Here is a 25,903-nt window from a genome sequence, read left to right as displayed (position 1 = left end):
TCAACATTGTACGATCTCCTAGTGTAGGCAACCAAAACACACAACTCATCCTAATCCCAAATATATGCAATGTCAAAGGAATAAATTGAAAAAAAAAGTCAAGGGACTAAAATAAAAAAAGTTAAATGAGTTTTTTTTTTTTTAGAAACCACTTTAAAACATTATTAGAATCCAGAATGTTTTCTCTCTTAACTAATAATAAAAATGCCACACCTTTTCGTTTTTTTTTTTTTTGTGGTAATTTGTAATATAATATAATATGCCACACCCCGTCATTCGTAGGTAGTGCATGGTGATCAATTATCCACGACATGGCTCCATCAATGTTTTTTTTTCTTTTTTTTTTTTTTTCTGGTTCCACAATATGTTTTTTTCTTTCTTTACAGCCTTTTATTTTTATTTATTATCAATTCCAGTTTCTATATTTAAAATCACTTTGAAAAAGGAAAATCTTACCAATTTTTTATATAATTGAGCATAAACCCAATGTGTTTTTTACAATGTGAGAGGTCTGTAAAAGAAAAAGAAAAGAAAAGATCAAGTTCAATTGCAAAAAAGAATGATAGAAAAGAATGGAATTAAAAAAAAAAAACACAAAAATTCGTTGTGCAAATCCAAAGCGCAATTGAGAGTAATTGCAAAGTGGATTTGCTAGGCCGTTTAGTCTTCATCAAAATCTTATTATGAAGGAAAAAGAATAATTAAATGATTTAAATGTTTGTTCATTAGATCACAGTTCAGAAGTACTAATTAAAGTTCATGTACTCAGTTATAATTAATCTTTTCTAATTAATAATATAGTAAATATTAATAGAAGAGAAATCTTGAGTGAGCAATAACGGAAAAAGCAGGAAGCAACTGTCACTGCGAGGTAACCTAAAACTCTCCTTTTACTAAATTTTGCAGAGCTGATGCTTACTTCTTCAACGTCGTCTCTTCCTTTTTGTATTCTGATAAATTAGTAGCTACGTGTGTTGATTTTACAAAGAGATAATAGGGTTATCGTTTGTTATGCTAGCGGTTTCTGCTGCTACGGAAATATGAAGCAATAGGAGTTAGGGTTTGTGATTTTTAAAGAATATATGATTTGGTATCTTTCGTCGCCTAATTCTCCATAGGGGTCAATTCCGCTTCAAAATTAAATTTAATTGTGTGTTTCCTTGCAGGCTTATAGTTACTGTTACTGTTATTGTGGCGAATCAATCATCATGTCTTGGTGCACTATTGAGTCTGATCCAGGTATTGTTTCTAAATTCTTATGAGTCTTATATTAGTTCAAAATACCTTAGAGGAGTTGCTTCTGTGTCAGTTTGAGGGTTTTGAAAAATCTAAAGCAGAAAGGTTTTGGGGAAGTGTGCTTTGATTTGTTTGATTTTGAGCATCTGCCAGGAATGCAGGGTCTTTCAATTTCTTTTCTTTTTTTGGATACGATATTATGGATCTATCATTTCACTTGTTACGAGCATTAAAAGAATAGTATCTCTTGCTTCTTAGAAGCCAGGGTTTTCTTTGTGATGCTTGTCTATTTATCCTGACAATGCTATTGAAAAAACACAACGCTGTTGGTGAGAATGACCGAGTAGAAGAACCCCCAACCACTCCAAGATCTTGAATATAGATTCTTGACTGTATCTATACATGGACTTTATACCCATCCAGATTCTTGAAACCAGTAAAAGACTCCCATGTCTTTGGATAATTGGATTTAGACTCTACATACCAGGCTTCCTGTTACACATACAGGGGAATCTCTAGCAATAAAGGATGCCATAGAATTTAATGTTTTGAATTTTTGTATTTAATTTTTGTTTTATACAAATGGGTGATACAATCCTGTTATATTTTTGATAGATTTCAGGTGTTCATGAAGAAAAATAATTTCATTTGGATTAATCTTCTGTCTTTAGATGGACATATCTGCCTGTAAATATTTCATGCTGCATTTGTAATTTTTAACTATATAGCTGACAATCTTAGCTTGTGGATTGTTAATTGCCAAGGAAAGAGTAGTTTATGGTTCTCACACATGGATACATGCATGAACATTTATTATATCCATACTGTGTTGTAGTTTTTGAATGGAAACCTCTTTGCTGAGACTCCTAGCTTGTAATCCAGGTGTGTTCACGGAACTTATACAACAAATGCATGTAAAAGGTGTACAGGTAACCTATAAATCTCGATTTTCTTGTTATGTCAAGTTCCTCTCCATTTTTATGCCATTCAGTATTTTAAATGCTCTGGAAATGCAAGTTCTAATTCCACTGTTTTTTTCTGTCAAGTTTAAATGTATTTTAGGGAAGGTAACATGGTTGATCTTTAGTTTGTCCTCAACTTTTTGGCACTTGGGTCATTTTTAAGCTCATTGGAAATGGGGTTTTTTTTTTTTTTTTTGTATTGGTTAAAGAATGTGATATTATTTCAAATTCATTATCAATTTCACAATTACCACAACCACATGCCAATCAAAGCTAATAAAATGATATATCACCTCTTCATATAATCATTACCATTGCTATAACTACCACCACTGCCTTCTATTGTAACTATCACCACCATGATGACCACTTTTCTATTACTAAACAACCACCTATCACTATAGCACCACCATCATTGAATTTTTCTTTCCCCTATTGATGTACTTTTAAAACTTATTTTTTAAATAGGGTACTTTTATACTTGTTTACTAAAATAAGGTATTTCTTACACACAAGCATAAAAATTGCTAATGATTTAATATGTGGAAATAGAAAATCCTAAAAATACTTACTGTACCAACACTTCAAAAATATTTTTGTAACTCTCTCACTTTTGTTCCGGGGGTTTGGGTATCATGCTATGCGAGTTTCTCAATTATTTTAGACCTCTAATCAATATGAATCTTTTGATAACTTAAGTAAGGCATTTTGGGCGGTTCTGCTTTCTTCTAGAGTTTGTTTGAGTGATCCTATCACAATATTAATTCCACTAGAGGTAACATTTCAAAATTAAGATGATAAGGAATAATCTCATGGGGTTCCTGATGTAGCTGCTTTTATCAAGGATTTGTTGGAGCAGACAAGCTATGTAAAAATACTCATTATTCTCCATTTGCATGTTCCATTATCAGTTTTATTGACTAACTAATTTGTGTCTGACTTTCCATCATAATTCTTGAATAGTAGTCACCAGGAATGAACTGTGTGATAAAAAATGCATCCTTATCTTACACTGTGATCACTCTTAATAAATCTTGTTTGACTTGTAATTACTGCTATCAAGGAATTTTATTTTCATTTTAGAATTATGCTATTATGGAATTTAAAAATCAGTGTTGGAACAACTTTTTTCTATCCAATGCTTAATCCATATTAGCTCAGCTTACTTGTTTGTATTGTGCATATAGCTTTTGATTTTTATTTTTCTTTTGATATATGCTTATGTAGCATTGAATTAATTACATTAATTTGGTGCTTATATGGAAAATTGTGGGAAATAAGTTACAAGTTCTTTGTCTGGGGAAATAAGTTTTAAAGTACACCTATTAAAAAAAAAAAAAACTCCATCTTTATTACCATCATTGTTGCCACTAACACCACCATGACCCATCACCACCACCGTTTCCATCAGCATTACCACCTCAACCATGCTCACGAACAACAAGGAAACACTGGTAAAAGGCTTTCGAGCCTAGTCACAAGTTTTTCAGTTTCTGTGGAGCCAGGGATTGCCATTTCAAGGTTCCATTCTGATTCTTAACTGTTATACCCAATCTAGTGTTTAGAATTTAATGCCATTCTCATTTTGTGTTACCATTTCGATTCCATTTTCATTCCTGATACCTATTTGTTATACCTACCTGAATGGTATAACAAAGACTCTATATTCAATGTTGCTAATTTAAATGATTATTCGGGACATTATCAAATATTGTATTTGCAGTTACCAAATGGGACCTTCTTAAGAGACTAGAAGTAACTGAAGAACAGGAACCAAAAGTACTACGTGTTTCTATCACTTAAGGCATAATCACTCTACTTGTTTGTTAGAAATGCAGAGTCTATGAGTTGTGCATTTTTTTTTCAATGAGGTCCAACCCCTAACCTCCATGAACTGGATATGATATCTTGATGCTTCTTTACAGGTTGAAGAGTTGTATTCATTGGACCTTGATTCTCTTGACAGCCTGAGGTTAGTTTCTGAATTCTATGGCCCTATATCATTTTATATCTTATGTTGGGTCGCCATTTTCTTTACGCTAACATGTGACTTTTTCTTACTCCTTTTGCAGACCTGTATATGGGTTGGTTTTTCTTTTCAAATGGCGCCCAGAAGAGAAAGATGAACGTGTTGTAATTACGGATCCAAATCCTAATCTCTTTTTTGCCCGTCAGGTATGTTTAGATGAGGTCTTCAATCGGTGGAGGATCATAAGCTCTAATTAATTTTCGAAAGGTTTTTCCTCTCTTGTAGGTTATTAACAATGCTTGTGCAAGTCAAGCAATTTTGTCTATCCTCATGAACTGCCCAGATATGGACATTGGTCCAGAATTGTCGAAATTAAAAGAATTCACCAAGAATTTTCCTCCTGAGCTCAAAGGGTTGGCTATTAATAACTGCGAAGCTATACGTGCAGCCCATAACAGTTTTGCACGACTTGGGCCTTTCGTTCCTGAAGAGCAGAAGGCAGCCAGCAAAGAAGATGACGTGTACCATTTTATAAGTTACTTGCCTGTTGATGGAGTGCTATATGAACTTGATGGATTGAAAGAGGGACCCATCAGCCTTGGTCAGTGCACTGGTGGGCATGGTGATATGGACTGGCTGCTTATGGTGCAGCCAGTGATCCAGGAACGCATAGAAAGGCATTCCAATAGTGAGATAAGATTTAATCTCTTGGCAATAGTCAAAAACAGGAAAGAAATGTATACTGCTGAACTCAAGGAGCTCCAAAAGAGGAGGGAGCGTATCGTGCAGCAGCTAGCTGCTTTCCAGGCAGAAAGACTGGTCGACAATGGCAACTATGAATCCCTGAACAAATCCCTGTCTGAAGTGAATGCTGCGATTGAAAGTGCTACAGAAAAGATTTTGATGGAGGAAGAAAAATTCAAGAAATGGAGAACAGAAAATATCCGTAGGAAGCACAATTATATTCCGTTTTTGTTCAACTTCCTCAAGATTCTTGCTGAAAAGAAGCAACTGAAGCCCCTTATAGAGAAGGCCAAGCAAAAAACCAGCGCCTCCAAGTAAAAGGTTTTTATTTATGTTCTTCGTAGGTGTGACACTGATTTTAAGTTCATGTTGCTAGTATATATGCAAACGTTTTCCGCATTGTTATTTGATCTCTCCTCCGCCTATGTGAAGCTGCTTTGCCATGTCGTAGACTACTTTCATGGAACTTTCTTTTTTTTCTAGTTCCAGCGTCATTCAGAAGTAGAGTATTATGCCAAATGATGGCATGTTTCTGTTCGCTCCAAAATCCAACTGGATTGTTTACTCTTTTTCAAATCCCCATTGAATCTTTTTCAAAAGTGCTTAAAAGGTTTTTTCTTTCCCATAAAATAAATCTATAGACAACTCTGCATTAATGGTTCTGGTGGCTCGATGCACTTGGAACAGCTGGTTTGCAATTAAATCAAAACAAAAGGCTGATGGGGACACCGAATCAGAAACATTGTTTACGCACGCGTATGATCATAGACGATGGAGGATAACCCAAAACATTGAGAAATTGGGCTTTAACTAATGTTTTTGGGTTTAATTTATATGAACTTTTAGTTAAGGTTTATTAATTTGGTTTTATTTATTGGGTTTGATTTAATTATTGTTAGGTATTTTATTTAGTGGGCCATAAGCCTAAACGCTTGTTCTAGTTAGGGTTTTAGTATTTATATCCCACTTTTCTAAATGTTAAACAGTTTTGATGATTAATGAAAAATTTGCAGACTTTGCATATCTCCAATCCCCTTTCTTCTTTTTTTTTGCTTTCTCTTCTCAGCTTCTTCTCTAAAAGCTTCTTTCTTTTCCCGGCTTTAATTCTTTTGTTTGTTGTTCCGCGTCAAATTTGGTATCAGAGTCAGGGTTTTAATTGTTCTTACAATTAAACGATCCACAATGTTTATGCTAAACCCTAGATCCGGTTTGATCTAAAAAAAACTGTTCAAAGTTAAAAAAAAAAAACATCTACTGTTCTGATTACGGAAAAAAAAAACTGCGCATTGTTCATTGTTCACTGTTCATCCTCAAAATGCAGCAATATGGAAACGCCGATCAGTCTGCCTTCAACGCCGATCACAGGTAATACCACCACATCAATCTATAGGAACACACCGTCAACTACCCGCAGCCACAACAGGTCGCTCACACCAGCAGCAGTAGGTCTTCGTCGGCGGCAGCGCACCTACCAGTTTCATCCTCTCCCCGCCATCGGCAGATCGGACATCCAGCCACCACCACCACTCCGCGCCACAAGAAGCCCACAGAGCCGCACCGAGTTGTTGTCTCCACAGTCCCACAGCGCCGCCACAGCAAAGTTGTCTTCAGCAACCCGAAACAGCGTTACAAACCATCTGCCGCAGCCACCACTAAATCGCACCCTCCAGCAGCAGCACCAGCCGCAGCCACCACAACTCGTCTTTCAGCCTTGGCGACGCCTAAACAGCAGTATCAACAGATCAGCAGTCACGCCTCGTCGCCACAAACAGCAAGAAGGAAACTCAGCGAAGAGGATTGAAGCACAGAAGACATTGGAGGCGAAATTAATTAACTGTGCCACGTCATCCGCCACGCCAGCCCTCTGGATCCACGTCATCCACCACGTCTGCAGTCTGGAGCCACATCTGTTCAGACAGCTACGCCACTGGCCGCCACGTCATCAACATCACCATGTCATCGCCTATTGCCACGTCAGCTACCACATAATCTGAGGTCCATCCGTGATCAATTCCACAGCTAAATCTTGGTCGGTAAATAACTCTACTTTTCAGTTTGTTGATTTTACCTCTTTGGTATTGCACTTGGTATTTGAAATTATCATTAATATTTCTTTTGTGCCAAAAAAAAAGAGAGAGAAAAAAGAAAAAATCTCACCTAGCTTTTTTTTGTTAATTTTGTTCATCAACCTCTTTCATCAGTGATAGCTAATATCTTATTCTATTTGATAATTATGAGTTCTTGCTTGTGACATCGTGTTTGATTAATCATTTACACTTAAGAATCTAGTATTACATGCTTACAATTTTATTAGTGTAATTTGTTCTTGATTAATCTCCACATTAAAAAAAAAAGATAAAAAAATTAGCTTTATTTTTGTATTGTGACTTCACTTGCAAGAACCATTTGTGATCTCAATTTCATTTCTAAGTGAGTGTTGCATGCTTTTGTGTCATGATCATCCAATATTCAAACTTAAGTTTACACTTACCGTAGACTCAACCCTTAGTCATATTCTTATGACCACTTAAAGGGCACTGCAAACTTAGGTGATCACCATGTTTAGAAGAATTGAGCCCCAAGAGAGTTTTCGAATAAGGCACTCAAAGACCAATAAATATCACAAGAATAATCATTATGGACAAGTTCACTCTGAGCGCCACCAATATGACTATCATTTAGTTACTCTAAACACGTGACTTTGATGAGCGAGTCTTGAGTCCTAACAAAATAGAAGCTCCCACTTTTGACGGTCGTCATGACCCTTGGATATTTGATATGTGGATTTGTGATATGGAAAAATTCTTTGAGTGGCATAAATTGTCTGATGATAGGAAAGTTAGATTTGCTAAGATGAAACTCATTGATGAAGCCAAAATTTATTGGATAGATGTTGAGGATTGTTTAGAGATGAGAGGTAAACCTCCTATAACTGATTGGATCAAAATGAAACAAAAACTTCAGGAGAAGTACCTACCCCAGTCTTATAGGAATAAACTCTTAGACCAATGGAACAATCTAAGACAAGAAAATAAGTCTATCAATGAGTATATAACGCAGTTTAACGATTACATGATTAGATGTGCCATAAGAGAGAATGAAACCATGACTTTGCGTAGATTTTGTAAAGGCTTAAATGATGATCTTAGAAGAGAAGTTGTATTTCAAGGTGTATCTACCCTTAACCAAGCTTATATCTTAGTTCAAGATTACAAGTTGGTCACGAAGAATCAGAGGATGAATCGTCAGGGCTCTTATAGTATCCATACTAGGTCCCAATTCAGAAGTAGTGATTTTTTGTTAGGTGTTCCACCCCACAGACCTAATCCTAGTAGCGCCCAACTTTGTAAGAAAGATAAGGGCAAACGAGTTGTCAATGAAGTGTCTAAGGTGAGTTCAAAGGTTAAATGTATTAATTGTTTAGGTTTTGGTCATATCTCTTTAGATTGCACCTCGAAATCCTTAGTCATCCAAAAACATAAGGATATAGGTAAAGAGGAATATTGTAGTGTTGAAGTGTATGAGCCTAATCTTGAGGATTTTAGTGACCTAGATGAAGAGGATGTGCAAGAAGAGGGACCCAACACAATGAGTCCACATGAGCTTGAGAATGAGGTTAAGAAAGAGTCTGATATGTCTGCTTTAATGGTAGAGGAAGTTTTAGGGAACTCTTCAGTGGAATCGCCTATAGAGATGAGTATGGTCTTAGAAGAGTCTCATGATATTAGTCCTCCTAAACTACTTGATTACTCATCCCACATGCTTGGTGTCCAGCACATCATAAGTTTAGAGCAACATGTTGAGCTTTTTGACCCCTTACCACATGCATGTGATGAGGAAGATGAAGATAATCCTAGTTTACTTGATTGTGTCCATACCATATCTACACAGGTTTCAAACAATGTTTGTCTCATTCTACATCCTCAATCATTTAGTGTTCATAATTACAAACCTGAGAAGCCTATAGAACACCTTCCCATATCTCCTCACGATAGGATGTCTAAGTCAGCTGAGTCGTTACCATGTAGGGTTCATAATTTGCATATTGAGATCATGAAACAAATTCAAGCAAGTAATGAACAATACAAATTTCAAGCTGATTTACTTAAGTATCATGATGCACTTAATGTTGGAGATTATTTCATGATACAGATTAGACCTGAACGGTGTCCTTTGGAAACCGATCATAAATTGCAAGTAGTGCTAGACCATTCAAAGTGTTGCAAATGATTAAATCAAATAATTATGTCATTAAATTGCCATTAAACTTTGATATTAGCTCTACTTTTAACATGAAAGACCTCAGTATTTATAAAATACAGCCTATCCCTGATGCTCCTTTTGATACCCCTACCTCATTATCCATATCTTTGGCACAAAAGGAACATATTAATGCTACTTTGAATGCACAAGTTGTTTTTACCAGGGATGATGAACTTCAACAAATCCTAGTATATGGGCTCGACGACCAGATTCAGATTATACTTGGATTATTAAAGAGACATCACAACAGCTTGATCCTTATCTTTGAGAGCAATATCGGAGCTGCCTTGACTTGTACTCGACGGGGTCGAGTTCTTCCAACCCTGGGAGAATTGATGGGGACACCGAATCAGAAACATTGTTTACGCACGCGTATGATCATAGACGATGGAGGATAGCCCAAAACATTGAGAAATTGGGCTTTAACTAATGTTTTTGGGTTTAATTTATATGAACTTTTAGTTAAGGTTTATTAATTTGGTTTTATTTGTTGGGTTTGATTTAATTATTGTTGGGTATTTTATTTAGTGGGCCATAAGCCTAAACGCTTGTTCTAGTTAGGGTTTTAGTATTTATATCCCACTTTTCTAAATGTTAAACAGTTTTGATGATTAATGAAAAATTTGCAGACTTTGCATATCTCCAATCCCCTTTCTTCTTTTTCTTTGCTTTCTCTTCTCAGCTTCTTCTCTAAAAGCTTCTTTCTTTTCCCGGCTTTAATTCTTTTGTTTGTTGTTCCACGTCAAAGGCGTTCTGTTCTTGGTCGTTTCATTTCACTTTAGCTATCGAAACATTCTCTCTCACTGAGTTCATGTTCGTTTTCGGTATAGTTTTTCTAGTTTTTATTTTTAATAAAAGAGGTCATGACTCTGTTTGAATTGATCAATACGTGTATAAAAAAATATAATGTTATGATATACCAAATCATTTCAGTATCATCATTAACTCTCATTCCTCATTTTATGTATCAAATTGGGTCAATTTGTTAGGTAAACGGTACTTGCTACGCTGCCAGCCGAGCCAAGTTTTTTCTAATATATATAAAAAAAAAGATGTTCATATGATAGCGTTTTTAAAAAAGCAAGAAAATTTTGAGACCTGAGTTATTAATTTGAATAAATTTAATAAGTTTGGTTTATTTAATAATATGATTATAAAAAAAAAGTCAACGACAATAAAAAAAAATGTAATGGCTAATCGAAAAAATAATCTATTATCAATATTATAAAAAGATATTCTCTAAATATTCTTAAGAGATTTCAATGATCTTATTTGAAAAAAAAAATAAAGTTAAATGATAACAGGATAATTTCATAAAAAAGAAAATTTTAAAAACAATATGAAACTTAATTATCAGTAAACCAAACGCTCAAGGACAAATTAAAAAAAACAAAAAAAACCTGATTCGAGTAAGTATGTCAAATTCGTAACTTGGTTGTGAGGTCGAATAAATTTTGAACAAAAGAAATTGAATAAATCAATGAAATGAAAGGCTAAACTAAAAAAAATCGATTAAAAAAAACTCGAGTCAACCTAAATTATCTCGACTAACCCACAACTCGACATATAAGATTAGGATAACCTTATAAAAAGAAAAGTTGTAAAAATCACGAAGTTGAAGACCCAATAACCTATTGTCTTATGATGAAATTGAAGAAAAAACAATTTAAACAAAAAGAACCTAAAAAACCCAAAGTCAAATCAGGTTAATTTTCAAAACCCGTAACTCAAGTCATAAGAACGGGTTATCCTATAAAAGGCAAAGCCAAAAAAATCATTAAGTAAAATCTTCTTTCATCCAAAATTTTTTTAAAAAATAACAATAAAAAGAATGAGGACCATCTATAATATTTAAATGAAATAAAACAAGACAATGATGGATAAAATTAAAAAAAAAAAAATAAATCAAGGAAATGATAAAAAATAGCAATAAAAAAATGAGAATCAAATCTGGTATAAGAATTAAATGAAATAAAATAACATGGGATAAAATTAAAAAATAACATAAATCAAGAAAAGGATAAGAAAACAAAAAAGTACCAATCAAAAGAATAGGAATCAAATAAGTTGAAAACTTTGGATGAAGAAATTGAAAAACAATTTTAATTTTATAAATTATTTCAAACAAAACAAATTGTTATAAAAAGAATAGGGACCAAAGTTGAAAAAACAAATTGAAGAATTGCTTTAAGAAATTGGAGGGGTTGGTATGGAAATCGAGGGGGAGATAAAAGAAGGAAAAAGAAAAAAGAAAAGGTTGTCAGCGCCAAACTAGAGGTCGCCACCCAGGGATGGAGGGGTCGCCGAGACAATTCGAATGCTGGCCTAGAAGCCACCGTAAGTTTGTCGTAAGACGTCTCACGCATCGCCCGAATAGCGTGATCGTCTCCCACCTATTGGTGCGTGCGTTGCATGCGTCAACCACTTTTCTTTTTCAAATAATATTTTATATATATTAAAATAGAAAATTTCTCCTTTTTCAACTTGATTATAACAAAAAAAAATCAACTTGAAAATATAAAAACACCAGCTTAATAAAAAAAATATATCAAAAGTAAGTATATATATTATATCAAAAAATATACATGGTTGGAGAACTAGGAAGTACATGCATATGATTTACAAAAAAGGACAGACCCCCTGAAGACATATACATCAAAGCCAATAAAGAAAAGCTATCAAACTAAAAGGATTAGCTGACAATGGTTAGATGAGGAATCAAATCTAAGACAGGGTGCCCAACCTAACTCATAACACAAAACAAAAATAGGGAGGACAATATAAGCATCCACCAGATCAAAAAAGAGAGACCCAACACCATAACAAGACAAGAATCAACAGTCTTAGCAACCGAAAAAGCGACATCAACAGCCTCAACAACCACAACAAGGAAAGGAACTGCAACCAAATAAAGCAGGTTCTCCAGCAAGACACCTATCAACAAAGAATCTTGAATAGCAAATGCACAGCATCACAAGCAGCTACAACCGAAGAGTGGACAACATCTAGTGAACCATGTATCCCCACCCGAGAAATCCATAACTAGCAGCAAAGAAAAACTGGCAGCTCCCAAAGCAAAGAAAGAAGAACAATTATATGAAACCACAACAAAACATCCATCCAGGAAACCAAAGAGATCAAAGCTAGCCAAAACTGGGAGAATCACCCAAAGATAGAATCCATCATATAAACACCAGCAACCATCCTGAATGATGAAGAATCTATTCGTGGAAATGCAAAACCATATAGAATAGAATATGGAATCTGCAAAAAACAAAAGAGATTGGATTACAAGAGTTATCAAAGACTCTTTTGTTTCTATCTTCCCAAATCAAATAGATAAGAATACCAAGGGAAACTCTTTGCATTATGCTATCAGTATTGTTCCTACCAGAAGAAGACCATGAATTGCACTATTAATGGTCGACATTCTTTTGTGCAGATAAAGCAAAGATTTTATCATCCTCCAAAGAAGAGAGGCCCATGGACAACTGAAAAATAGATGATCGTGGGACTCTTCATCAACTCGACAGGACACACACAAAGGGTCAATTTGCAGAAATCAAAGCCTGTCACGGGTGCGAAGCTTGCCTAAAACCGCCAGCCATAAAATGAAGTTATTTATTGGAATAGACCAAGATTCCCAAACCACCTTAGCCCAAGGAACCGAGTCACATTTGAAACGTAGGAAGTCATAGGATTGAGTAGTGAAAGAAAGTTCACCACCACTCTAAGTAGACATCAAAGCAATAGCTTGATGATGGCTATCACAGGCTGCAACAAATTGGTCCTTGAGAGAGATAATAGACTTTCATAAGGGCGAAGAAGTTTGTTGAGGTAAAGCATCCCAAATAACACAATTACCCTTAGAATATTTTTTTATTCTAAGGGTAATTGTGTTATTTTATTGTGCTTAAAAAAAAAGGAAGCCCTCAGATGCCAGTTTAATATTATTTGCTTTTAAAAATATTTAAGTAGTTTTATTGTGCTAAGAAATTGTGAAAAGACCAATTTGTCCTAATTAATATGGTAATGACTAATGGGTCATCTGAAAAAGACAATATTACTCTTATCATCAAGGCTATTGGTTTTTATTGAGAATGACAAAAACATAAAAAAACATTGTTTCAATCCATAATGTTTTATGTCTTGTTCTACATTGAATTATTGACCTCTTTTATTTTTTTATTTTTTTTAATATTAGAAAAATTATAATTCTCTGCAAGCATTAAAGAATTCTTAACCATTGACTAGATAGTAATGTTTGATGAATATTATCTTTTCTCCTAGTAAAAATGCCAAAACAGTACAGGTTGTAGTTATATAAATACTTTGTAAAGAACTAAGGAAGGAATATTGACAAAAAAGACTTGCTAGGATGAACATATCTCACAACTCTTCCTCAAATAACCATTATGCATAGAAAGAACCTACCATTTAAAGAGGGTTCTTTTCACACCATAAAGGGTAATTCTTATTCTCGTCAATACAATTCCATTTTTTTAATGCTTGACACTAATATAAGAATACAAAAAATTAGTTTGAGAAAACATGTGAAGAGAATTAGCTTGAGAAAAGGTGCGAAGAGAACTATAATCTTATAGTTGTTGTCTTGTATTCTTTTCAATAATAAACATGTACACGTGTATTACATATAGGAATGTAAACCATTAACCCTAGTTAACTCTAGTGGGCTTCGTATATTGAATCAATATGTCAATCATGACGATGAAGAATGCCATAATTATATAAAAAAAAAGGTGTGAAGTTTTGGAATACCACCAGTGTGCAAGCTTTTAATACTTGTATGAAATTGATTCTGAACAAGTTTTTGAAACTAAATAAAATTATCATAAACTTTTAATTTAATATTTATATGGTAAAACTAAATGAGTTTAGTAAAATGGTCCATAAAATAACGATACCCTTCAACCCATGAGGAATGGATCCAAACATCACTAATATTAAATTTTAATAAGTAGAGCTCACATGTTCTAAATGATGTAAAGTTGATATACTAGATTTTCCCATAAGACAAGGGTTATTCTATTGAAGAATCTTCCTCTGAATAAGATTGTATCTCTCTTGTTGTGCATGAGTTCACATTCTATTGATCAATCGCTTCTTTTTGATCGATTGTAACTTTTAGTCGCTTGGTTAGCTGCAACTTCGACCCATGTAGTCAATCAATGACTCATCCATCCCAATCATTTTTTCTAATTTATGATCAATTTGAATGCTCTAAACAATGCTCCTTATATTGCTTTATTTCTTAATGAATGAATATTAACCCTCATCACACTTGTACAAAAATTGATTGATCAAATCAATCAAGTACAATGTGGAAAATTACGTTGTTCACATAAAATTTGTTTATCATTTTAGAAACATGTATGACTTGATAAACGCTTCAACCAATCAGTTTAATTTAAAAATTATGTGTGCTCTGGCTTTTAGATATGATATTTAGGTTTTTTAAATTGCATTAAATTCCTTATTTGTTACATAAAAATCCCTTTTTTTATAAATATTCAATCAAGAACCTTAAACACTTATCTTCTTGTTAAAGACAAGAATGACATCTTCAAGATTTACTCCATCAAAACCTTGTAGATTGCAAGCATAACATTAATTGGTCTATAATTAGTGCCACACTAAAAGACATGAATGGAGATTCTATGCATATTTTACAAAAACATCCATAAAAAGTAAAAGACCGAACTTTGTTGTAGACCTCGAAAAAAAAAAAGAATTCCTTTTTATGACGACCATGTAAATCTTAAAATATGGATTAAATCAATCCCAATATGGCTAAGTACTGCCCCTGCTAATTACATCAGATGGTTAGGTAGGATGCAAGAAAGCTTTAGTGAACAATGAAAGCATTAAAATATCTTCGATGTCATTTAGCTATCTAGAACCACCATTTAACCTAACATGGAGCTGTTAACTGCTCTTTTTCTATTCTAGTCAAAATCCAACATCTTTGTGTTTTGGTATGAGATGCAAACTATTACTTTACACGATATGGACTTAATTGAGGGCCTATATATTAGTGTATAAGCTTTATAGTCAATCGGTTAGTTACATGTAATACTATATTTGTTCATGTGAAAGCATATTTATTATTAATAAAGCTTTTTTCATCTTTAATATGTATTTATATTAGATTAATGAGTGTAGAGTAATGATAAAATTCTTGGGACAAAAATATTTTGCAAATGAAATTATAAAATGGTTATAATTATGAGATTTTTATTGCATCAAAGTATTGTTACTAAATATTCCTGGTTGATGCTTTATTAATACTGTATATTAATTAGAGTTGTTAGGACTAATACAAACTATGTTGTTTTTTAGCAAATATATAAGTTGTTATCATAAGTGAAGGTATGATGGATACTTAGAACTAATACGTAAGGTGCTTATTAGATGACATGTATTTAACTGACCCACATGAAGATTCCATATAGAGAGAGAACATACGTGTTTATGAAAGGCTTATGTAACAGTTGTGTAAATGATCTTTAGATTTGAAATCACTAAATTATCTCATATAAGGAATGATATGCTTTGATCTTGACTATATGTTGACTTAATCAACGGTAACAAACAAATAGATATTAGATATAATATGAACTATGTGAAGGTACTTGAGTGATCAAGAGAGGATTCATCACCTTAGATGAATTAGAGAAAATATTCTACCTAATCTCAAATAATATTGATTGTGAAATCTTTGTACAATGTGGAATGAGATTTGAAAAGAGTTTCAAATCTTGTTTGATGAATTAATGACTATAGTGTTGAGAACAAATATGATTTGACAAAGAAAATATATTTCATGCTCAAATATCCAAAACAAAACATCCATAACAAAGGGATGACAATTACACAGAGAAACTGGTCACTAAAAGATTAGTCAAACCACTTATAAATTTTCTAATATTTGAGAAATCATGATGCATTTTTAGATGTTGCACTTAATCTTTAATATAAATCAATTATTTTATTAAATTGATAATAAATTAAATTGCTTAACTTATTTAGTCTTATTTTGATTAGGATTGTGATTTATATTTAGGCCAACATATTAAAAAAACTTAATGTCTCACAAACATAAAGAACCATGAGTAAGTAATTAAATTGGATAGATTAATCAAGTATGATTTGATTGTAAATAAGTTTTAGAAATTGAGTAATAACATGTAATTAATTCAGGAAATTACAATTATAAACCTAGAAAAAATAAATAGTGACTTGATTGGATAAATTTCTAAAATCATTTTGAAATAATATATGTGATAGTTTTCAAGAGGTAAAGTGATATTTTATCATTAATAGGGTTATCAGATTTTTCTCAATAAATAGATTATTATGCCTCATATTTTATATATGGTATAAAAACACATGAAAATACAAAAAAAAAAAAACCAGTACTCAAGGCATACCAATCCCTCTCATCTAAAAGGGTTTTAAGAGATTTCTGATAGTGTGGTCTGTGTAAATTATTATTAGAGGTCAGATATTTGAATGCCTTGTGGCAACTCAGCCTTAAAAAGATGATCGAACCTCAAAAGAAAGAATTAATCTTTAAGTAATCTTAGATCAAACCCTTAACAATCCTAGATTATCTAACATGATTCTTGGAATTCTTGAAAAAAAAGTTTAAATTATTGTTTTCACTGTATTTATTTTTAAAAAAAAAAACCCAACTCTATACACAATAGGTGAGGAGTTTTATACTTCCACCAAAATGTATACAAGTCCCTTCAAAGACTTCTTGCTAGATTCTCCTGAATGTGATGCGTTTTTAGAAAGAAGAAAATAAAAGTTAAACTTTTAAGGATAGAAATATAATTTTGCCCTTGCATCTTATACTTTATTACAATAAGGTGTTTGAGGTAGAATTAAGATTCTATCTATGTATATATAAAATATTGATTTTATATTAAGATTGGATTATAAAACTAATTTTGCTAATTGGATTAGTATTGAATTAAATTATTTAATGATTTTTTTTATTTTTTGAAATATCATAATTGGACTAGGATTTAATTAAAATATTTTTGTAAAATAAAAGGAGTTTTAAAGCCCAACTATTTTTATTTAATTAATCATAAAATAGTTTAGGATGTTAATAAATTTTAACATGATCAATTTTCTTATTAAATCTTGAAAAATGATTTTTCAAAGAGAATTAAAATAAATAAAATTTATAAATTTTGTGAAATTATGAATTGAGTTTGATTTAGTATTTCTAAATTTGGTAGAAATATTATGTTAGAAATGTTACTTTAAATAACACATAAAGCCAATAATTAGAATTGAAGCATGCCATATATTTATTTATGTATATGAATGTGTTTTTATGCATGATGGATGATTATGAAGATTACAAGACCAATATGATTGTGTTTTTTAAGGGTTGAATGGTTGTAATATTAAATAAGGTTTGCAAATCCTGTCTTTTCTCTATATTTTCTTCTGAAATGTAAACTTTTTTCCCATTTAATTTTCCTCAAATATAACTTAAGGTCTCTTATTTAGTTATATAAATGTTATGTAATATAGAAATGCAAGAATATGAATAGAAAAATTATTTTGTAATCCGAAAAAGAGAAAACGATGAACAAGGATACATTTGTAATGCTTATAAGGACTTATAAAGATTTGTAGTAGCTACCTAGGTTTTGACCATCTAATTCCCCTGATGGCTCAAGGAAATTAATTTAGATATGTTCATAATCATTCAATTAGAAAAGCATGCTAGGGATGTGTGTTTACATATAATTGTTATGAATGATATATCAATCATGTCATGGAATGAGACCTAATTAATTTAAAAAAATCCTTCGTTAATATATTAAGTACATATTGAGAATATGATTTGTTTCCTTTAAATTTTATATGCATAAAATCATAGTTTTAGTTATGGATAACTTGTTGAGATACTCAAAATCAATGTAAATCAAATATGTTTAATGTTGTAAAAATTAGGTCCTACTTAACTAAACTTATATGATTTGAATAAATCACTTATGATCATATAATATTAAAGGCAGTAGTTAGGCAAAACATATATCATATATCTAGATAAAAAGTCATCACCTAACTAATTTAATAACACAAAGAGATGTGATTGATAAGTTGTGCTATCTTTGTAATTTGATTTATTTTGATTTTTTTAGCTACTCAAGGTTATGTAAATTGAATGGGATCCTAGCCCATTAGAATATTTAAGCGAATCTTTTCAAATTAATAGGGATGACTATTAACTTGCATGAAAGTAGTGGAAGATTAAATTATAATTAAAGACCTTATCTTAATTTGATTTTAAATATACATACATGAAACTAATATTCGTTATCTTTATATGAATGAGTTGATAAATCAAAATGAGTAGCAATATAACATCCATAAAATTTCAAACAATATCAAGTTTAATATTATGTCATGGTTTACGAAAAACCAAGGAAATTTTTATTATTATTATTATCTTTACCAAAATTTCGACAGAATTCCGTTTGAAAACTCAATTTCCTTAGTGTTGACATCATATCTCAATAATTTTTCAATCCATTCAACTAAATCGTTCCTACAATAGTCATTAATGATGATACTTTATCACATTTTCAATAAAAAAAAAATTGAACAACTACATTACTTGCCACAATGACTAAGAGTTTATAATTACAACTTAATTTATACATTATAATAACATGAAGTTTATATATGCATTACATAATATTTATGGAAATATTACCCACAAATATCATATCATGCATATTTATCAAATGTTCATACTTTAAAACTATCTGATATTAGTTACTATTATATATTTTAATAGTCTAGGAATTTGTCACTTACATAAATAACCAAAATACATCATATAAATGGGTCCCTAATATATAATCTAAAAACCACCACAAAGACACCAAAGTAACTAATCATGTTGATCTTGAGATGTAATTGAAATACTCACACGGAAATAATCATGAATACTTCATAATTAATCTCCATCATTTAAACTAACTTAATTTTGGTACTTCATCGAATAAATGTAATTATCAAACATAATATCCTCTACACGTGCTCCATTCTTCTACACGTGCTCCATTCTCCATTTCCATGTTACAAAATACCAGCCATCTAGTATTTCCAATTTAAATTTGGCTACCTATATTGGAGAACCTACAATTTGGCTTTCCTTCTCGAAGGCTATTTATTATGATAATTCCTTCACTGGAATTCCATGTTACATGACAATTCCTTCAATGGAATTTCATAGTGTACAACAATTCCTTCAACGGGATTACACACCAAACAATAATTCCTTCAATAGAATTTCCCATTACATGACAATTCCTTCATTAGAATACCATCTCAATTATGACATTCCCTTAAGAAGTTTTAGTTCATCATTTAATAAAACTCTTTCGTCTTACATATGTTCAGCGGTATTACTATGTACTCTTACATTTAAGGAATTCACAATTTGAATGAAAATGCACAAAACAAAAAGTCAAGGCACATTGTACCTACATGCTGCTGTCTAGCACATAATAGTCCCTACTGCGTGCACAACTCTTGTAGCCTCGCCTGCATCATCATTACCAAACATATTTTTTATATCGATTCTAGTCATCTTATTTCAGGCAATTGAACTCTCAGTTCTTTAGTTAATCCAAATGTTACCCATTTATCTAACATGTTACGTAACACAAATCAAACACAACAAAATAGTTTATCATTCAATTTATATTCAATTTTATACAATTCACAATGTCTTCCTTCTAAGCCCAACCATTTAATTACTCCATATTTCATCATTTCATTAATTAAAATCAATAAAAATCATTATTTGCATGATCCTACACTCATTTATAACACAATTAATAGTCAATATCATAAATGCATAATTTCATTTTTTTTGTTGTCTTTATAGCCAACCCTGTAGTCCTTCCTTACCTATCAATTTTCTTCATCATTCTTCCATGATTTCACTCCCACAACTACTTACAAAAGCCCTAGAAACTCAATTTCTAAGAAATTTTTCAAGGCTTCTATTTCTTCCTCTTTTTTCTTCAATTTTTCTCTCTAATTCAATCTTCCCTCTTTTTCATCTTTTTAAATTTCTAGTATGAATGTGTTTCTCTCTCTCAAAACCCTCTCTTTTCACTCCTAAACCTAACTCTTTAGCATTTAAAATGAGAGGAAGGAAAAAAATGAAAATGTTCTTTTCTCTCTTGCTGCACACCATTGAGTTATAACAGAAACGGCTAGACTGTTTCTGCTTCTGTTAAAATATACATATCCAGCCATAAACTTTACTTTTCTTAACTCTTCTTTCTGCGTTTGTTCTATTCATTTTCTTATTTCATTTTATTACACCATAATGTATATTATATTATTCTTAATTGTATCTTGGGTTTTACAAGCAACATATCCCTACATGGTATATTTGATGCTAACAAATTGATTGGACCAAACTTTTAAGACCGATACGATAATGTGATAATTGTTCTCAAGCAAGAAAGAAAGTAATATGTTCTTAAAAATCTGATTCCTTTTGCCCTCAATAAGGATGCTAATGAAAAAGTAAAGAATGAATATCAAAGTCATATTGATGATGATGAGCAGGCTACATGTGTGATATTGGCCAGCATGCCACCTACACTTCAAAAACAACATGAGAATATGGATGCTCATACAATAATTATGCATCTCAAAGAGTTGTTGGATGTCGCTAGTATGATTGAGAGATATGATAATTATAAGAAATTGTTTAGTTGCAAGTTGAACAAAATCTCTTAATACGCTTAAAATTATTAAAAGGACTCTTAAGAAGAAAAATGTTATGTTCTCATAGTTTAGTCTTATAAGAAGTACAAGAAAAAATAAGAAGAATAAGGGCTCTACATCTAAAGCACAAAAGCCTATTGGAGGTATATCAATAAAGATAAGGGAACTTGAATCTTTTTTATTAGGAAAGCCACCAAATAAGGAATTGTAAGAAGTATCTTACAACCATAAAAGCTAAAAAACTTACCTCACAATATTTTAATCAGATCGAGGTGGTGAATACATGAGCAAAGAGTTTCAAGATTATATAAAATAAAATGGGATTCCCTCACAATGGACATTTCTTGAAAGACTATAACATAATGAGTTTCTAAAATGAGAATCACACTCAATTAGATATAGTGTGGTTTATGATAAGCTACGCACATTTTTTTTTTTTTATGAAATGTAAGAAATTGTATATATCAAAAGTGAAACAAAGCTGGAAACCAACAAGTCAAAATATACAGCCATGTACATACAAGCATGTTCAATGAACAAGCAAACTACCAAATTAGCACAAACAACGTGCTTAACAGAACAACAAAACCAATAACAGCCACCAAGGCAGCATACAACCAATAACAACCAGTAGCAGCAATCCAGCTAAAGAACAAGAACCCAGCCAACAACAGCCCACACCAGCATAGCAACTAGAGATCTTTAGCCAATAGATGGTCTACCCCAAAACAATAAGACAAGACTAAACCGAAACGCAACCTGCCCAAAATCAGGGAGGGCAGCACCACCATCTTTAAACCCAAACATAGGAACAGCAAATCAGACAACCAAAGGCCAACAACCAATAGGATCACATCAAAGCAAATTCGTAACAGCAACACTGGTAGAAGACCCAACAGGCATGGCCCAGCTATGCCTTACTACACACAAACATCCAGAACAGCAATGGAACAATGACATGAATTACAACAAAACCAACAACAGGAGGTCAGCAAGAAGATAACAACAAATGCCAGTTTTAAAAGACCAAGCAAACAACACGTCTGAGGCTAGCAGTAGCAAAGAGGCCAACCATTCCCATGCAGCCAGCACAGGATGGACCATCAGCATCCTATAGGCAACCCTGAGAAACCTGCAGGAAGACAAGTTGGCAATAACAGATATTGGGATCATATCCACTCCAGCATACAAACACTACGATTAGTAGCAGCCATAAGCGAAGCAGGCCACAAAAACCAGCAGCAAGCGGAGCACGAAACCCAGCATCCAGCTTCAAGGGCGAAGCCAGCACCCACCAAGCAAAATACCTCAAGACATCTACTGCTCACACAAAGGCAACACGTCTGATCCAGCACAATAGGCTCTTGTATTTTTTTTTTCTTTTTATCAACAAACCAAATTCATAAGCATTTAGTAGGAAGTCTTCAAAAAGACTAGTAAAATTTTAGGTTGAAACACAAAACTCCACCTTTTATGTATAAAGCCTTTAATTAAAGCCATGTCATGCAAAGTAATAGTTTACATCTAATTAAGAAATGTGTCATTGGATTTTGAATAAAGTAGGGAAAAAAGGCTAATATTTGCCTACTAGGTCTGATAGTGATTCTTGACAGCTAAATAATATCAAAGATCTTTTGATATTTCCATTGTTCACCTAAGATTTTTACTTTCTACCCAACCATATGATATAATTGATAGGGGTAGTGCTTGGCCACATTGGGATTTACTTATTCCATGTCTTAAGGTTTACATAGTCATTTTATAGGGGAATCCTTTCTTTCTCAATGTTTTAAGCAAAATGGCGATCTTCTTCTTATGCCACTTTTTTCATAAAACAAGATGAGACATTCTCCATCCATATCCATATCTCCTAATGCAACTCCAAAAACATACCAATTGATGTTGGACAAACAATCTACAAGGATTTGATAATGGGAGATACTTATAGATTTTGATGGACTATAGCTCAAGACTGTCAGTATTGCTTAAAGGAAGAAAAGTGTTTGGGGTTCTAGATTGAATATTTTTAGGAAAATATATAAGGCTAAAAGGAGAATTATAGATTTTTACAAAAGATGAGGAATTGAGAGTAAACTAAGAAACCTAAAATCTCACTTAAAAGCTAGAGCATTAGTAGTTTTAAAAATTAAACTAATTGGATGAGATGTTTGACATGACAGACATGTTTTAAAACAAGATTGACTAATTTTAGGGTGAACATTGTTATTTACCCAATCATACTTAGTTGATTTGATTGACCAGTTCCAATATAAGTGTAATGGAGTTGATATTATTTTATTTGTAAAATAAAGCAATATAAGGGGCATTGTCTGCACCTAAAATAAACATGCATGTGTCAACTTAAAGAAAAATGATTGTTCAATACAAAACAAATAAAACAAAGGGGAAAAAAACTGACATAATCAACCATGTTGGAAGAGTCCTTGGTCAACTAGAGAGTTGAAAGAGTAGTCGAACAAACGATCTGGAGCCATGATAAACCAAAAGGAAATGATCTACTAACAAAGTTTGAACATGTGCATATCTAGAAGATGCAGTCTTATTAAGAGCAAGAGTCCTCAACATAATAACCAATCAAAAGTCAGAGATTATCTAGGATTCGTGTGTGTATAGACGATGAGTTTAACTTCTATTAGGATTTAATAAACATTTTCATATGATAACAATATATGTTTATGATTAGAATTATTTACGCAAGTAGGATTAAAACTTCATAATAATATAAATATGACTAGCTACTATTGTAGATGATAGTAAGCTCCACATATTCTGTTCTTATAATTTTGTATAACTCATTTTTTCTTTGGAGGGTTTTATTGCTTTCTTTTTATTTATGATCTTGTGTTTATTGACTACACTTTAATTCATGGAATCACTTTCTTACTAAACTCCTGTCTTTTCCACGTGATGGTGATTCTTATAATAAACAACTATTTTTAGGGTCGAGGTCCATAATTTCACTGTTTCATCATATATTCAATAATAGGTAAATTTAATTGAAAGAAGTTAAGTAGTATTATAACATTAATGACAAGTAATTAAAGCAAACTGAGAGCAAAATAAAAAACCAAAAGATACTAATAATGACAATTAGCTAAGCGTAGACTAACCTTGGTGCTTGCTCACTGAAGTGTGTCAGGTTGTCGTTGCCTTAGTATATAATGATCCCCAGCACTGCAAAGCTCCATTAAGAAACAAGAAAACTTATCGGTTTGAAACTGTGAATAAAAAGTAGGTAAAAATGGATTATCCAACAAACCCAAAATGTCTATCTTAATTTGAGCTCTCAACAACTTGTTCCTCCCAGCTAACATTCCTCTATCCACTACCTTCATTGCATGAAATTTACATCAAGTGTTTCATAGGAGTGGTGGATTTCTTGGTTTTAAAGTTGCAACCAATCAATCAAATGATATCTGTTTAATAAGGTAGAAATTCAAGAATGATAGTAAATTAATAATAGTTATATTAATCAAGAGTAGTATTTTTAATAGTAGAGATGATGATGATGATGATGATGATGATGATGATGATGATGATGGTTATATTAACATCTAAGAAATTATTTTACTAGTGACGTTAATCTTATTAATTTTTAAGAAAAAAGTTACTAAGAATAAACAATGCTTTCACTATTTGCTTTCTCCTGTATTTGAAAAAAAATATATAATAAATCCTATCTTTCTTATCTTCCATCCATCTCTCTAATTTTATATACAACCTTCGATTTTAAATTACCAATCCATTAATTTCTTTTTTATTCAGTAAATAATAAATAAGGCATGATTAGTGGAGACTCATTGCTATTCGTAGGTTGTGCTAGGGCCCAAAAGAAACAACGGCTGCAGGCTGGGCCTCCACGGGAGGACAGCTGAAGGGTGAAGCACAGTGTTTGGTATTCCAGTGCCCATTAAAACACACGGTCTAGATTTAGGGTTACACCTCTATAAATAAACCACTTTTGTAGTGTTTTCTGGTAACCTAGCTGCGCTGCCAATGGAAGAAACCATACTCCGCTCTATTTCTTGACGCTGTCCCATCTGTCGATGGTGTGATTCTTGGTATTGAAGTCCCTGATGATGTTTTCTTTGTTTAAAAAAATACATGTCTTTTGGTTTTATTAATTTTTTTCTTCAATTATTGTGAGATATGATGAGTATTTTAATTGATCTGCGTTTCTGATTTTACCGTGACTGATATCCATTTAGAACACTCTGATATCTGTTGCTTTTTCTTTCTTTTTTTTACATATAAATGAAATTACTTGGGCTTTCATTTTGCATGAGATTTCGACTGTTTCTTTTAAATGAAATAATGGTTTGGCTCTGTGATTATATGCCCCATTTGGGCAATATACGCTATTCTGAAATCATTCTTACATGAGCTGAAATCTGAAGAAATTATGAGAGCTCTTACCATTGTAGTAAATCATATTTAATTTTTAACGCCCTATTATCTTTCTGTTTTTTTGGAAAAGAGTTTGCAAAGTTTTTCTTTCAATACTTCCGCAGTGATGAAGTCATGGAGTAAGATCCACATGTCAGACTTCAGAGATTTTTAATCGATGAGAAGAGACTTCCATAACTTCTGAGCAGAATTGCCTTCAACTACGTTTTTTATTTCATGGCTCCTCTTTTCTCTGATACGAATGTCTATCATGGATATATTGTGGGTTCACAGGTCTGAGTCCGCCTCTTGGATTTCCAACATCACTTTTACAAATCTTCTCAATGCTGATTTTGAAAGAAATTGCTATATAATCATCCTTAATATCTAAAGGATAGATTTCAGGCTCTTTATGGACGGATTCGTTATCGTTAATGTGTGCCTGGATGTATAATGCAGGCGCAAAGTTTCAGTCCTGAATTAATTAAATAACGCTCCCGCCCTAAACCACCACTTC

The 25,903-nt window shown here is 32.4% G+C and overlaps 1 protein-coding gene and 2 non-coding genes across 5 annotated transcripts; all 3 read left to right on the top strand.

The window, feature by feature from the left end:
- Nucleotides 1–532: 532 nt before the first annotated feature.
- LOC7472566 (ubiquitin carboxyl-terminal hydrolase 2) lies at nt 533–5,393 on the top strand. Of its 3 annotated transcripts, none has more exons than XM_024598661.2 (7): nt 533–871; nt 1,019–1,060; nt 1,167–1,239; nt 2,119–2,165; nt 4,124–4,170; nt 4,271–4,373; nt 4,453–5,393. In XM_024598661.2, exons 3-7 carry the CDS (start codon nt 1,209–1,211, stop codon nt 5,227–5,229), a joined length of 1,005 nt encoding a protein of 334 aa, XP_024454429.1. In that variant the 5' UTR covers nt 533–871; nt 1,019–1,060; nt 1,167–1,208; the 3' UTR covers nt 5,230–5,393. The 3 variants fall into 3 exon arrangements, with proteins under 3 accessions (XP_024454429.1, XP_024454428.1, XP_002305992.1); XM_024598660.2 differs by having other exon boundaries at nt 1,019–1,090; XM_002305956.4 differs by lacking the exon at nt 1,019–1,060 and having other exon boundaries at nt 537–871.
- Nucleotides 5,394–25,321: 19,928 nt separating this feature from the next.
- On the top strand, nt 25,322–25,411 carry LOC112327381 (small nucleolar RNA U54). The gene has a single exon (XR_002981599.1). It is a non-coding gene; the product is annotated as a small nucleolar RNA U54 (small nucleolar RNA).
- A 91-nt stretch (nt 25,412–25,502) lies between these two features.
- On the top strand, nt 25,503–25,598 carry LOC112327382 (small nucleolar RNA R64/Z200 family). Its single transcript, XR_002981600.2, has one exon. It is a non-coding gene; the product is annotated as a small nucleolar RNA R64/Z200 family (small nucleolar RNA).
- Nucleotides 25,599–25,903: the final 305 nt, after the last annotated feature.

This window comes from Populus trichocarpa, chromosome 4 (genome assembly GCF_000002775.5).
Source record: "Populus trichocarpa isolate Nisqually-1 chromosome 4, P.trichocarpa_v4.1, whole genome shotgun sequence".
NCBI classification, from domain to species: Eukaryota; Viridiplantae; Streptophyta; class Magnoliopsida; order Malpighiales; family Salicaceae; genus Populus; species Populus trichocarpa.
Note: the sequence above shows the minus strand (reverse complement) of the source record. Positions and strands in the feature narration are given on the sequence as shown.

What these genes read in the sequence shown, in the direction of transcription:
- LOC7472566 (XM_024598661.2), top strand. Translation starts at nt 1,209, where the DNA reads ATGTCTTGGTGCACTATTGAGTCTGATCCAG. An exon ending in CACTATTGAGTCTGATCCAG is followed by an intron (nt 1,240 to 2,118) that starts GTATTGTTTCTA and finishes CTTGTAATCCAG; the next exon opens with GTGTGTTCACGGAACTTATA. An exon ending in TGCATGTAAAAGGTGTACAG is followed by an intron (nt 2,166 to 4,123) that starts GTAACCTATAAA and finishes GCTTCTTTACAG; the next exon opens with GTTGAAGAGTTGTATTCATT.